Raw genomic sequence first — 15,383 nt, 5'->3', positions numbered from 1 at the left:
ATTTTCTAATCTAATGGACAGCTGACGCCCCCTGCATAGAGCCTTGGCGAGAAGGGCAGATCCAGCAGTGGACAAGGTAGCAGATGTCACACACATGCGAGTAGCAGGCAGCTAAAGGGCTTGAGTAATTCTACACGAGACCAGGGGGTGGCGAGGGGCGCTGACTGTCTATCTCAGTTCCTTGCAGACCATTCTTGGGAAACCCCCCCGGGTTCCGGCACCTCTGGAAACGTCACTCCCTGCTCCTGTATCTCTGAAGATGTCACTTGCAGTCCCGACGCTTGTGATGACGTCACTTCCGGTTCCAGTGCCTTTGAAGATGTCACTTCTGGTCCCAGCGCTTGTGATGATGTTACTTCCGGTTTACGGCGCGTGTGATGATGTCACTTCCTGCCCCTGAAGATGTCACTTCTGGTTCCGGCATCAATGATGTCACTTCCTCCTCTGTCCTATAAAGCCGCCATCTCACCTCCTCATACTCAGTTGCGTCTTGGACTCAAAACAGTTCAATTTTCAACCTATTTTGCAGCTGTGGAATAATATACGGGTGGCTGCCCCAAATCTTTATGCTGTCGGTGTGTCATCATTATCACACAGGTCATCACAGAGAACGTTCTCACAGCCTCAAGCTCTTCCACTTGGCCACTTTACATCTAAAGCAATGATCACGTAACATCTGATCAAATTTGGGAACTGTCCTATCTCCATTCCTGTTTACCTTCTACACATCAAACTTCCAGTACAATACCAGCGCTAGACATCTACAGAAATTTTCAGATGACTTGTCCATCATAGGCTGCATTAATAATGGAGACAAGTCAGAGTACAGGAACGTCGTGGAGGACTTTGTCTTGTGGGGGAAGACAAAAGAGCTGGTGGTGGACTTCCAGTGTGCCAAGGAGTCTCTGAGACCAGTCACCCTTCAGGCCAAGGGCATGGAGGTGGTGCAGAGCTACAAGAACCTGAAGGTTCACATTATCAGCAAACTGGACTGGTCTGAACAACACAGTGGCATTGGACAAGAAGGGCCAGAGAAGACTTTGCTTCCTAAGGAGACTTGGGTCTTTAGATGTAGGCAGCAAGTTGCTGGAGATGTTCTACCAGTCTATTGTAGCCATTGTGTTATTCTACAACACTGTAGTCTCATGGGGATGCCACTTAAGCTCAAAAGATGCAGAATGCCTGAAACAGACTTATCAGGGAAGTCTACTCCATCACTGGGCGAACCCTGGACACACTGGAAGCTGTTGTAGAAAAGAGGATGTTGACAAAATTGGATGCCATCATCAAAGATCCCCACCCTCCCCTCCAGGAGGTGCTCTCTTGAAGCACTTTTAGCCACAGGCTCATTTCACCACCAGTGTGCTTCTGGGGGTCTTTTTGGCCCATTGTTATCAGTGAATTCAATGCTTCCTCCTAATGGCCCAAATTAAATCCTGATGGTTTTTGAGTTCATTTTGCAATTTTAGGGTTCATTTTGTCATTTCTGTACAATATAAATTATTGATTGATTGGCTGTATTATTTGCCATGCGAATCTGTACCCTTGTCTATGTTTCTGTATGCATCTAATTTTCTGGGATTAATAAAGTTTATCTAATCTAATTTGATCTACTGTAAATTAAGAGGCACTGGAGGTCAAATCAGGAGTACAGCAGGATCTAAACGGGCAGGGCACCAGTCCTTGGCAGTCTGGACTTACTCCGAGTCAGTAAAGAATCACCTACTAACCTCACCTTCAGGGATGTGGAAGGAGAAGCAGAGTAACTTAAGACACGGAAAAGACGCATAAACCAAATACAGACAACAAACCATCGTGGGAATCGAATTCAGTGATAATGAATCTGTAAAATGACGTGGTACCCACTGTGCCACCCAAAAATAAATATAAATAAACACAAGTAAGGTGTGAGAATGCAGGAAAAAAGTAAGAATTTATCGTTCAAATTTAGCAAACTGATGGGACCCCCAAATGTATGTACAACTCAGTTGAGCTGAGGTGCTGTGTAAAGTGATCCCTGGTCAGTTAAGACAAATGCTGCCATTTTTTTTCCTATTCTGCCACTTTTGATATCGCTGTTGCCTGATGCCCGTGCTGCCACTTCAATACCACTGTGTGCTGGACACTCTGTAGCCCGGGGCGCAGCGGTGCAGCCCTTATGCACTTTTCCCTGGGGAGCCCTTAGCATGGATGCCATCTGTCAGACTCCTTTATTGTTATGAAATACAGGTTCACATTCGGCGCCTAATAAAGTCCAGAGGGAACAATGAAAAGTTACAAATCCCGCTAAAGGAAAGATGCGCTGCTAAGCACAATTCGAGTGCTACTCTGAGGCTGCTGACAGCCGCATGGCATCCATGTCTGTCTCAAGCAGGGTCTCAGGAAAGAATTAAAAGAATGAAGATAGACACTTTACAGCTGTACAGAAGGAAAAGGATTATGAGAAATGCACATATTGGCGGTTTAAAAATATTATCAGTCTGCATACACTTCCTTCACAGCCACTACGTACAGAAACATTTTAAGAAAGAATGCTGATGTATAATAATATAATGACCCTGGTGCACTGAGGAACTAAGGAATGAATGGCCTAGCACTCGGACAGCACTGGCATTTGGTGGCCCTTAAAATCACAATTTTTATTAGACCGCAGTAAACCAAAGAACCTTCATCAACCTGTACTCTCCCCATTTCACGTCCACCACCAGTGCCAACTTGAAGTCTCCTGATGCTCCCATAATCTCTGAGACAACAACCGTCTAGCACCCCAACTATGAGCTGCTCCATGCCAGCACCATTCCCAAGACTCTCCTAGAAACACGCACCAAGGACTTAGTGTAGGAGAGGGTCCTAAGTGCTTCTGTCTGAGAGGTGACTGCTCTTTCCCTTCACTCTCCTCCACTTCACTCTGTGTGGGCTCCTTTAATGTCCAAGATCTTCTAACAGTTCACAGATGCTTAGCAGTATGTCTCTCTCTGAGTGGTGGTCCATGGACCTTAAAATAACATGGAGTGTTGTCTACAGGTTTGGTCTCTTTATTACAAAAAAGACATAACAGCACTAGAGGTGACCAGGCTTAATTCTGGGATTGAGTTATGTTGAGGTTTGTGGTGCTGCTATGACCAGTGGAGGATCTATCTATCTATCTATCTATCTATCTATCTATCTATCTATCTATCTATCTATCTATCTATCTATCTATCTATCTATCTATCTATCTATCTATCTATCTATCTATCTATCTATCTATCTATCTATCTATCTATCTATCTATCTATCTATCTATCTATCTATCTATCTATCTACATGCATGTCTCTGGTTTTGTGAGATGAAAATCAACACAGATGACAAACATGCAGACTCCAAAATGGATTTGAACTGAGGTCTGTGAGGCAGTAGTGCTTACCCTAATAGTAAAGTGTTCATTAAATAACATGGGTTACGGGTAAAAGAAACTTTACAAATGGGTGATGTGACCATTCAGTCAGGACTAATTTGCCGCAGAAGGAATTGCAAATCGATTTTGAGCTTCAAGCATATTTTCCAAAGACAGTTTCCAATAACCGCAGAACACAATGCTTTTTTTTTTTCCATTGAATATTTCTTTCTCTTTTTAAAATTTTGTATCAGATTTCACCACAGGCACTCAGCCTCTTTTGTTTTCTTCTCTTCACGTCTGGAGCTTTCCAAGAGTCTATCTGTAACTGTAACCCCTGTCATTTATCTGGAACAGGCTTCATCAACAGTGAAGAGTAAAGAAAATGAAGATATGGAAAGCTGCTGTTGCATGTCGCTGAGTGTAATAGTCCCATCTGAAGAACATCTGCTTTTGCTCAGATGAAATTCGTCTTGGAACGCAAACTCAGGAGAGGCCCTGATTTAATATAAACTCTCGCTAATGCACTGCCGCTTGTAGCTTCAATTGAATCATCTGGGGAAGGAACTCAGCAGCACAGCTGGCCAGCTGCAAAACCTGATAAGCAGCTGCATAATTTGGCCAAATCTGTTTGGCCAGAAAAGAGAGGGCCGTTTTTATATTTTTCTTCAGGTATGGTCTTGCCATTTCTCTTTTTGCCTTGGTTATGATATTTCAGTCTCTTGTGTGTTCTCAATAATACCTGATAAAGCTATGAAGTTCCTTGCACTGTGCACATCAGCTCACATTGCGTTGATGATGAAGGCAGTGCAGCTCTGACATGCACATCATTGATGGGCTGTGTGTGGGATGTGAACCCTTGTCAAACAGGTCGCTAACACAGGCCTAGTACCCTCTAGTGGACACTGCCTGTAAAGGAAGCTGAGAAGTACACTTTGTGTCCCATTCACCAGATCAAGCCAGCTGGGTTTGCTGATGGGTTTCATTTATCTGCTTTCATCAAGTAATTTTCATGTTTCTTATAAAGTGCATTTATAACGTATTCAGACCACTTCACTCTTTTCACTTCTGTTATGATGCAACCTTATAGTAATATCATTTACTATCAATTTTCCACTGTCAAGCAACACTTGATACCCATAATGACAAAGAAAATGGAGAATATTTGCAAATTTAGCAAAAATAAAAAATGGAAAAACCACATTGACACAAGTATTCAGACCCTTTGGCTCAGGTCCATCCCATTCTGTTGATCATCATTGAGATGTTTCTACACTGTGTTTGGAGCCCACCTATGGTAAATTCAAATGATTGGACCAGAACTCCAAACAGAGCTGTCAATAGAAGGTCTCACAGTTGAACCAAAACCAAGCCATGAGGTCAAAGGAAATGCCCGCCTAGCTTAGAGACAAGATTGTGTTGAGGCCCACGTCTGGTGAAGGCTACACGACATTTCTGCAGGATTGAATATTCCCAAGAGCACAGTGGCCTCCATAACTCCTAAAGAGAAGAAGTTTGAAACAACCATAACTCTTTCTCGAGTTGGCTACCCAGCCAAACTGAGCAAACGGGAGGAGAAAAGCCTTGGTAAGAGAGGTGACCAAAAACCGGGTGGTCACTCTAGCTGGGCTCAATGAGAATCTGTGTGGAGATGGGAGAAACTTCCAGAAGGACAACCATCACTGCCACAACTTTACTGATCTGGCTGTTAAGGCAGAGTGGCCTCTTCTCTGCCATAAATTAAAAAGGAAAATAAAATGTTAAGTTATATCATAAAAACTATTGAATTTAAATCAAGGGATGTGATGCTCTAACTATATAATGTAATAGTAAGACAGTATCTGGAGTTTTGTACACAGTCCTGGTCACAAGAAAGAACCTGTGCAGAGGAGAGCAACAGAGTGTATCAAAGGACCTAAGGACATGACCTACTGTGACAGATAGAAACAATTAAAGCCATTTAGTCTCAAGTGGAGGATGACCTAATCCAGGTCTTCAAAATACTCAAAGGCATTGATAAAGTTGATCCAGCAACATTCTTTTATCTTAAGGGTTAATCGCGCACTCAAGGGAATCAGTGGAAATTAAGGGGAAGAGCATTTAAGACTGAAGCCAGGAATCACTTTTCTACGTAAAGACTTGTGGGGTTCTGGAAGAAACTACTGAGACATGGAGTTGAAACACAAACCTTGGCAACCTCTAAGAAGAATCTGGAGGAGATACTGGGACAGCTTAGCTATTAAGCTAAACAAACAGGCTTGGTGGACTGAATGGTCTCCTCGAGTTTGTCAAATTTCTATGTAGAGAAAAGCCAAGCAAAATGACACCTTTTATTGGCTAACTAGAAAGATTACAATATGCAAGCTTTCGAGGCAACTCAGGCCCCTTCTTCAGGCAAGATGTAACGATTACATCTTGCCTGAAGAAGGGGCCTGAGTTGCCTCGAAAGCTTGCATATTGTAATCTTTCTAGTTAGCCAATAAAAGGTGTCATTTTGCTTGGCTTTTCTCTACATTCATAATGGCTAACACGGTACAGCACCCTAGTACTTCAAATTTCTATTAAATTTCTAGTTAGCAAACAAAATTGCCTAAAGGATTTGCAGATTGTGAAAAGCAAGATTCTCAAGATTTAAACTCTTGGGCCTCAATTGTAAGTGTCATGTCTGAAGGAAACCAGGCAGTGCTCATCACCTACATAACATCAATGCTGGTGGCAGCATCATGCAGTGGTAGGGAGTTTGAGACTAGTAAGGGTTGAGGTAAACCTGAACAGAGCAAAGTACAGAGATGTACCTAATGAAAGAAAGAACCAGAGACATCAGACTGGGCCAAAGGCTCACCTTCCAACAGGACAATGACCTTAAACACAAAGCAGAAACAACACAGGAGTGGCTTAGGGAAAACTCTGTGAATGTCCTCTAGCAGCTCAGCCAGAATCCAAACTTGAATCCAACCGAACATCTCTGGATAAACCTCAAAACAGATGTCCACTGAAGGTCCCTATCCAATCTGAGAGGGCTGTAGATATGAATGGCAGAAAAATCCCCAAATCCATGTGTTTGGCTGTAATTGCTGCCTGAGGGGCTTCAATGAAGTACTGACGAAAGGGTCTGAATACTTGTGTCAATGAGATATTTGTTTTTTATTTTTCATACATTTTCAAAGATTTCGCAAACCCTGTTTTTACTTTGTCATTCTAAGGTATTGAGTGTTGCTTGATCTTCCTCGTCTTCTTTCAGCTGCTCCCGTTAGGGGTCGTCACAGCAGATCATCTTTTTCCATATCTTCCTGTCTTCTGCATCACCTTCATGTCCTCTCTCAACACATCCATAAACCTTCCCTTAGGCCTTCCTCTTTTCCTCTTAACCTGGCAGCTCTATCCTTAGCACCCTTCTCTCAATATACTCAGCATCTCTCCTCTGCACATGTCCAAACAAACGCAATTTTGACTCTCTGGCTTTGTCTCTAAACTGAACTGACCCTCTAATGTCTTCATTTCTAATCCTGTCCATCCTCGTCACACCCAATGCAAATCTTAGCATCTTTAACTCTGCTACCTCCAGCTCTGTCTCCTGCTTTCTGGTCAGTGCCACCGTCTCCAACCCATATAACATAGCTGGTCTCACTACCGTCCTGTAGACCTTCCCTTTCACTCTTGCTGATATCCTTCTGTCACAAATCACTCCTGACACTCTTCTCCACCCATTCTACCCTGCCTGCACTCTCTTCTTCACTTCTCATCCACAATCCCCGTTACTCTGTACTGTTGATCCCAAGTATTTAAACTCATCCACCTTCGCCAAATTCCTGCATCCTCACCATTCCTCTGACCTCCCTCTCATTTACACACATGTATTCTGTCTTGTTCCTACTGACCTTCATTCCTCTCCTCTCTAGGGCATATCTCCACCTCTCCAGGGGCTCCTGCTCCCTACTCTCGTTACAGATCACAATGTCATCAGCATTGATGAGTGAAGAAAATGAATTTAGATGATTTCAGAAAAAGGTCTGCAACATAGCAAAATGTTTAGAGGGTGAAGGGGTCTGAATACTTAATGACTGCACTGTTTGAAAGGCACAGTGGTTAGAGATATGGTCTCACAGCTGCAGTGATCTGGGTTCAAACACAGAGATGACTGAAAAACTATAATCTGTTATGAAAGAGTACCCTTTGAGCGAGTGGTGCCACATCCAGGATGGGTCTGTGCCCAGATCTGCAGGTTAGAGTCACCTCTCCATGAACAGGCCTACCATGTTAGTAATGGGTGCACCTATTCTCACTAATGGGAGGAGGGGATTTAGACTTAACAACTAATTCAAATGCACATGAAATCCATCCATTTTCCAACCCGCTGAATCCGAACACAGGGTCACGGGGGTCTGCTGGAGCCAATCCCAGCCAACACAGGGCACAAGGCAGGAACCAATCCCGGGCAGGGTGCCAACCCACCACAGTGCACATGAAATGTGGGAGAAAAAAAATACCCTCTTAAAAATAAAGGTTCTTTAATGATATTTTATGGTTCTTTGCTGGGTTGTGTGATTCCTCATAGAGCCATTGCCTGCCAAACCACCATTTCTTTTTGGGACAAGTTCTTGCATTTGAAGTTGGTTCCTTGCACTTTGAAAAACTTCCTGACATGTTAGAAAAAAATTGAAATCTTTAGTGAACAGTACGCTCCCTAGCAGGACACTAACAGATTAAGAAAACCTGAACTTAGCCTGTTTTATTGTATGAGGTGAGAGTCCTTTTAAAATCACAAGGTGTTGGTATTTCACAAATCTGTTACTAGCTAATCATGGTTATTTACTCAGTGGGTCGTGTTACAGATCTAAACAAATAAACACTTCTTTCTGGAAACTTCGTGTGTTGGGTCTTTGGGGAACCAAAACTGATTTCCCTATGGCATCGTTCTGAAGAACAACTCTGGCATCTTTATTTTGAAGAGTGTACAAGAGAAAAGCCCCACAAAACCCCAGGCAGAAGATCTCAGCTCCGCACAGGTAGATTCAAACTCAAGTTTCCAGTAATTGTGAGCCCCTGACCACTACAATACAGCATCACCTACGGAAAGCAACTAAACCCAAAGTATAATTTAGAATATAAAACTACAAGTACTGTACTTACGGATACAGATATTTGAAATTAGGTGCCAACAAGATAATAGCAACTCACCAATGTTTGGGTGCTTCAAAAGCCTGCAGATACGAGCCTCTCTCTCAAGTTTTTGGTGATCTAAAAAGAAGGAAATAAAGAGGTGTTAAAGCTGGGTACACAAATAACTTGTAAATTATAAGTTACCTTACAGAGGTGGGCACATCCAAAAAAAAGTGGCAAATGAGAATTGAAATTTGTCACACTTTGTTAAAACAATCAAAGAAAACATTGAAAACTGAACAAAATTTTTAAAACATGCATATTCTGATGACTTGGTTAGAGTTGACCTTCTGTGATGTTCCATTCACCTTTGCAGACTCAGACTCTGGACATTTGGGGTCATAACCAAACGACCAGTTGGTGAGAGAGTGACACACAGACCAAAATGTTGTTGTAAAATGGAGATACTGGTTTTATTCCAGTAGTGCTAAAGGACCACCATAGGGTCAAGCAGTTGGGTTTTATGTCAGGGAGAGCAATAACTCATGCAGTCTTTTCATTGAGACAACTGATAACGAAGCATCAAGAATAACAGAAAGGATTGCATATGCAGTTTGTTGATTTGGAGAAGGCTTACAGTAGAGTGCCACATCAAGAGGTCTGGAGGAACATGAGAGAGGATGAAGAACCATTAAATTATGTAAGGATTGTCCAGGATATGTATGAGGAAGTGAGGACTCGGGTTAAAAGCAGTATTGCAGGTAAAAGAGAAGATCCCACTCAGAGTAGATTTAAGTCCTTAACACTTTAATATGTTTATGGATGTGTTGAATCCTGGGATAAACGACCAATCCCCCTGGTGCAGAATTTTTGCTGATGATATTGTGTTGTGTACCACTAGAAAAGTGGAAGTGGAGAGGAAGTTGGGAGAATGGAGAAGGACTTTGGAAGATAGTGTTGAAGGTAAATGGGAAGCAGACAGAATATATGAGGTATGATGATGATCAGGATTAAGAAGTTATCCTGTAGGGAGAGCAAATCAAAAGAGTTGATAAATGTAAATATCTAGGATCAGTAATGTCCCAAGATGGAAATTAGATACAGAGAAAACCCACAGAGTGCAGTGTTGATGGAACAATTGGAAGAACATATCAGGAGTATTTTGTGATCAAAGAAATAAGGCAAAGATTAAAGGTAAGGTTTTTTAAATTAGTGGTTAGACCAGCAGTGATTGTATGGAGCTGAGACGTGGGCAGCAAACGGAGCACAGCAGGAGAAGAAGTTGGATGTGTCAGAAATGAGAAGGTTGAGATGGATGTTACAGAATAAGAAATTAGACCATCAGAGGTACATCAAAAGTGTGAGAGAAATCTAAGAAAGTACAGGAAAGAAGGTTGAAGAGGTATGGACAGGTGATGAGGAGAGACAATGAAGATGTGGACAAAAGAGTGATGGGAATGGAAGTACAGGGCAGGAGAAAGTAAGGGAAGCCAAAAGCGGAGGTGGATGGATAAAGTAAAAGAAGATCTAATGAAAAAGAGTCTCACTGAGGAGGAGATGCAAGACAGAGCTATATGGAGAAGGTTGATTAAGCACAATGACAAGGTTATTCCTCTTTATATTTTTATTTTATTTTATTGTAGCATCAACTCTCGACAGGCGTATGGCGCATGCGCGCCAATCTCATCCCTACCGCCTTCGCCGTCACTTCCTCTACCTCTTCATATCTTAAATCATTCTTGAGGCAGATTGAAGACTTAAGTGCCAGCTTAAGTGAAAAATTAAAGAAAACGTACTAAGTAATTGCAACACAAACACTGACTTAATCAGTTTTAATTAACGAGAAAAGATGCCGATGAAAGAAGAGAAGCAGCGGGCCGCTAGGGTGGAGAGAAGAGGAGCTGCTCAGAAAGCAGCAAGCGCATCAACCTCTGAGCAAACGAATGCTAAACGTACAGAGAAAGAAAGAGGAGGAAAACTAGGAATGCTCAAGTCAAGTGTATTCACTGCACTGTTGTCGTGCAGTGCGCTGTTACTAGTCTATTATATTTAAATGTATTCTATTACCTCAATGTGGTTAGTACAAAAATAATGGGACATGCTGGATAGATTCTGTCTCTCAGTTGGCTTGGAAACGCCTGGCAATTCCCCAGAAAGACCTGGAATTTGTAGATGGGGACACAGAAGTCTAAACTGACCTGCTTGGCCCACTCCAAACAAAACAAAAAATTAGAAAAAAATGTAAAAATGGCACTGATGAGACATAAAGCAAGGTCCTGACTCTCTGTGGTCATTAAAGATCCCTGGGCATCCTTTGTAAATAGGTGGATTTTAGGAAGCCCAGACCCCTCATGGACCCCGTGATCATCAGAGGTGACTGTGTGCAGATGGTGCAGACCTATAAATATCTGGTAGTGCAGCTGGATGATAAATTAGACTGGACTGCCATACTGATGCTCTGTGCAAGAAAGGACAGAGCCGGTTATACTTCCTTAGAAGGCTGGCGTCCTTCAACATCTGCAATAAGATGCAGCAGATGTTCTATTAGACGGTTGTGGCGAGCGCCCTCTTCTACGCGGTGGTGTGCTGGGGAGGCAGCATTAAGAAGAAGGACACCTCACGCCTGGACAAACTGGTGAGGAAGACAGGCTCTATTGTAGGCATGGAGCTGGACAGTTTAACATCTGTGGCAGAGCGACGGGCGCTGAGCAGGGTCCTATCAATTATTGAGAATCCAATGCATCCACTAAACAGTATCATCTCCAGACAGAAGAGCAGCTTCAGCAACAGACTGCTGTCACTGTCCTGCTCCACTGACAGATTGAGGAGATCGTTCCTCCCCCAAACTATGCGACTCTTCAATTCCACCCGGGGGGGGTAAACGTTAACATTTAACATTATACATAGTTATTGTCTGTTTTTTACCTGCATTATTATCAATCTTTAATTTAATATTGTTTATTGTATCAGTATGCTGCTGCTGGAGAATGTGAATTTCCCCTTGTGATTAATAAAGTATCTATCTATCTATCTATCTATCTATCTATCTATCTATCTATCTATCTATCTATCTATCTATCTATCTATCTATCTATCTATCTATCTATCTATCTATCTATCTATCTATCTATCTATCTATCTATCTATCTAAAGAGTAGGGTGTATCCCAATGTCCGGCCTGGTCTATTCTGGGCCCCTAAACATCCCCTGTCTCTGATTGGCTATTTCTCATCCCTTCACCACTAAACAACTAATGTGTGATGGGTGTACTGGCACAAAATGGCTGCTGTCGCATCATCCAGGTGGGTGCTAAACATTAGTTGTGGTTAACGTGGCTTCTCACTCACTATGTAAAGTGCTTTGAGTAGTGAGAAAAGCACTATATAAATGTAATGAATTTTTATTTTTTATTATACGAGGTGTGATCAAAAAGTATGGTGAATGTTGACGCAGAGTACCATCTAAGAGCAACAGCAAACAATTCAATGCAGGTTCTGACAGGTCCATCCTAGAGCTGAGTTTGTGATGAGTTTCACCTTGTTTGATACTCTCAGTCATTTGTGAGCCACTGTTGAGTTTGTTTTTCAAGTTTGTTGTTAATAATGGATATCGAACAACGCATTAACATGAAAATCTGGTTTCAAACTGCAAAAAGCTCAGGAAACCCATGAGATATTAAAATCGGTTTATAGTGGCACTGCACCGACAATTAAGACTGTTTACAAGTGGTTTAATCGATTTCGTAATGGATCTGACTCGGTTGAAGACGAGAAAAGATCAGGACGTCCTTCAACATCAATAACTGAGGAAAATGTTGAAATGGTTTCATTCTTCATCATGACAACGCTCCTTGTGACACATCCCTTCTAGTACAACAATTTCTGTCGAATAAAAACATTACGCTGTGTCTGCATCCACCGTATTCGCCGGATCTGGCACTGTGCGACTTCTGGCTGTTCCCTAAATTGAAAATGACCATGAAAGGCAAACGATTTCAATCCATTGAGGACATCCAGGCAGCCACGACAGCCCAACTAAAGACACTCTTGAAAGAAAACTTCCAGAACTGTTCTGCAAAGTGGCAGAGAGCGTTAGGATATGGGCATTGGAAGCGGAGAAGAATATTTTGAGGGTGACTAGTAGTTTTACTGCAATAAACGTTTCTTTCTTAAAACATTCACCGTATTTCTTGATCACACCTCGTAGATGAGATGAGAGTTGAGACATCCCTGAACAGTCTAATCATTCCCATCCACATTTAAGCCAAGTTCACTCACCATTGACTCCAGGCATGAATTTTATATGTCTGGCTCTGTGTGACTAGAATGACTTAGACAACACCTAGAATGAGACAACACTTGGCAACATAAGCAACATTTACTCTGAACTCAACTTTCATGATCTGCAAGTTAAAAAGTGGCTTTTCTCTATGCCAAATACAGCATTGTGGCCCATCTTGAAATAAAAGCTCTAAATAAGCTAAGCAGAGGAGGAAAAATAAAAACCAGAATGAGTACTTCAGGACTGTCGAGAATGAAATGTCACATTCCAAAACCCCATTTCACACACATAACATAACATTCACATTTTCAAAAGAGCGATTTCCATTTATATAATCGTCTCTACAATTAGTTGCCCATAGTAAGTCATTTCCTCAAGTGGAGTTTGAATATTCAGTACGCCGCACCGTACAATACATCTCACAGCACTGGAGATGCATCATTGTGTGACTCACAGCTGAAGTGCATCCTTTGTAGACTTGGCCTGTGCCAAAAGTCTAATTGAAAGCATGGAGAGAGCGGAGAGAAGCACCTCACAAGAAGATTAAAACAAAGCGCATGGCTTCTTTTTTACTGTTTACATGGAGAGGACTGAACACTCAAAATTTAAAAAAGAATGCCTGCACAGTTAAATGATGACAAATGTTAACACTAACACTGGAACTGTTCATACTTGGCAACCATTATGGACTCTACGCCCACCCACTGGAGTGCCAAATTCTTCACAGACACTGCAGGAGGCCTTGCAGTGTATTAATGACACCATATAAAATATGAGGGTTTGAACCTCAGCCTGGTCATTCAATGCATTGAGCTTACATATTCTTCATAATTCTCTATGAGACAGTCCTGGATACATTGCCAGTCTAAAGCTAGGCAAAAAATTCTCATATAGTAGGCTTCCACTGTCACTGTCCTGCTCCACTGACAGACTGAGGAGATCGTTCCTCCCCCAAACTATGTGACTCTTCAATTCCACCCGGGGGGGTAAACGTTAACATTTAACATTATACAAATTTATTGTCTGTTTTTCACCTGCATTATTATCATTCTTTAATTTAATATTATTTATTGTATCAGTATGCTGCTGCTGGAGAATGTGAATTTCCCATTGGGATTAATAAAGTATCTATCTATCTATCTATCTATCTATCTATCTATCTATCTATCTATCTATCTATCTATCTATCTATCTATCTATCTATCTATCTATCTATCTATCTATCTATCTATCTATCTATCTATCTATTGACCAAATTTTATGTTGATTTGATACACTTTGTTTAAACTGTCTTTTCACATCAACCTTTTGGGGGTCAAAGTGCAGGGCCAACCATTGCACAGCCCCGCAGGAGCAATTTTCAGGTTAAGGGCCTTCCTTGCTCAAGGGCCCAATGGAGTAGGATCCCTTCTGGCAGTAATGAGATTTGAACTGACATAATTCTAGATACCAGCGCAGATCCTTAGCCATAGAGCTACCACTGTGCCAACCTTTGAGATATGGCAGGAAATCCCAGAGAGAAATGATGCCTAGACACAAGGAGAATGTTCAGGGTTTACAAACTCAAATTCTGAGTCAGGAAAACCAAATCCAGGTGCCAACATTTGCGGCCATTTATCTGTTCTCTGCACCACTTTATGGACTATTAGCTGACATTGCTCAGGTATATTTCTATAATGGATTAAGCACAGAATGAACAGTATTTACTGCGGTGGGCTGGCGCCCTGCCCGGGGTTTGTTTCCTGGCTTGCGCCCTGTGTTGGCTGGGATTGGCTCCTGCAGACCCCTGTGACCCTGTAGTTAGGATATGGCGGGTTGGATAATGGATGGTTGGTTGGTTGAAAGTATTTATGTGTTTTATAAATTTGACCAATCTGTCATTTGCCTATCTGTCATCAACGCTGACTCTATAACTATCAATACCATCTGCACTTCAGTAGAGGTCATCTGAAGCTGAGCTTGTTCAGGCTCAACCAGTACTTGGAAGGGAGACCACCTAGGAAAAAGCTTGACTGCTGCTGGAGGAGGTGTTAGTAAGGCCAGCATGGGACGCTTACTCTGAGGTATGAATGTGGATCCCAATGGTGCAGTGAAGGGGACACTGTGCTGTAAAAAATGGTGGAGTCCATCAGATGGCATGTAAAACCGAGGTCCTGACTCTTTTGTTCTTTTATTTTATTCTTTATTTTTGCCTATACAATTCTTGTATTAGGAATTTGTTCATTTTTTATAGTCCTTGTGATCAGAGTTCAGGGTCAGCCATTGTACAGTGCCCCTGGAGCAACTGCAGAAGAAGGGCCTTGCTCAAGGGCCCAGCAGAGTAGAATCTCTTTTGGCAGTAACAGGGATTCAAACCAGCAGCCTTCCAGATACCAGCGCAGATCTGTACTGACTCTGTGCTCAGATTTTGTGGTCATAAGGGTGTATCCTGATATCCAGGCTAAACTGCCCCCCATGGCCTAGTCATTCTGGCCTTCTAATCATCCCCTGTGTCTAACCGCCTTGACTTTTTTTTGTATGATCTAATTAGGGCACAGCAGTATAAATTAGAGCAACTAATAGTATTAACCAGAAGCAAGGACTACAGTTTGGTATTCATAGTGAAGTGTTTTATTACCACAAACA

The 15,383-nt window shown here is 42.1% G+C and overlaps 1 protein-coding gene across 2 annotated transcripts in view; it reads right to left on the bottom strand.

Moving 5' to 3' along the window:
• camk2a (calcium/calmodulin-dependent protein kinase II alpha) overlaps window positions 1–15,383 on the bottom strand; it is a 432,468-nt gene that overhangs the window by 259,391 nt on the left and 157,694 nt on the right. For both annotated transcript variants that reach the window (XM_028813039.2, XM_028813038.2), the window contains exon 3: window positions 8,556–8,615. In XM_028813039.2, coding sequence (XP_028668872.1) covers window positions 8,556–8,615 — 60 coding nt within the window. The remainder of the gene's footprint in view (window positions 1–8,555; window positions 8,616–15,383) is intronic.

This window comes from Erpetoichthys calabaricus, chromosome 11 (genome assembly GCF_900747795.2).
Source record: "Erpetoichthys calabaricus chromosome 11, fErpCal1.3, whole genome shotgun sequence".
Lineage (NCBI taxonomy): Eukaryota > Metazoa > Chordata > Cladistia > Polypteriformes > Polypteridae > Erpetoichthys > Erpetoichthys calabaricus.
This window is presented reverse-complemented; position numbering and strand designations above follow the sequence as displayed.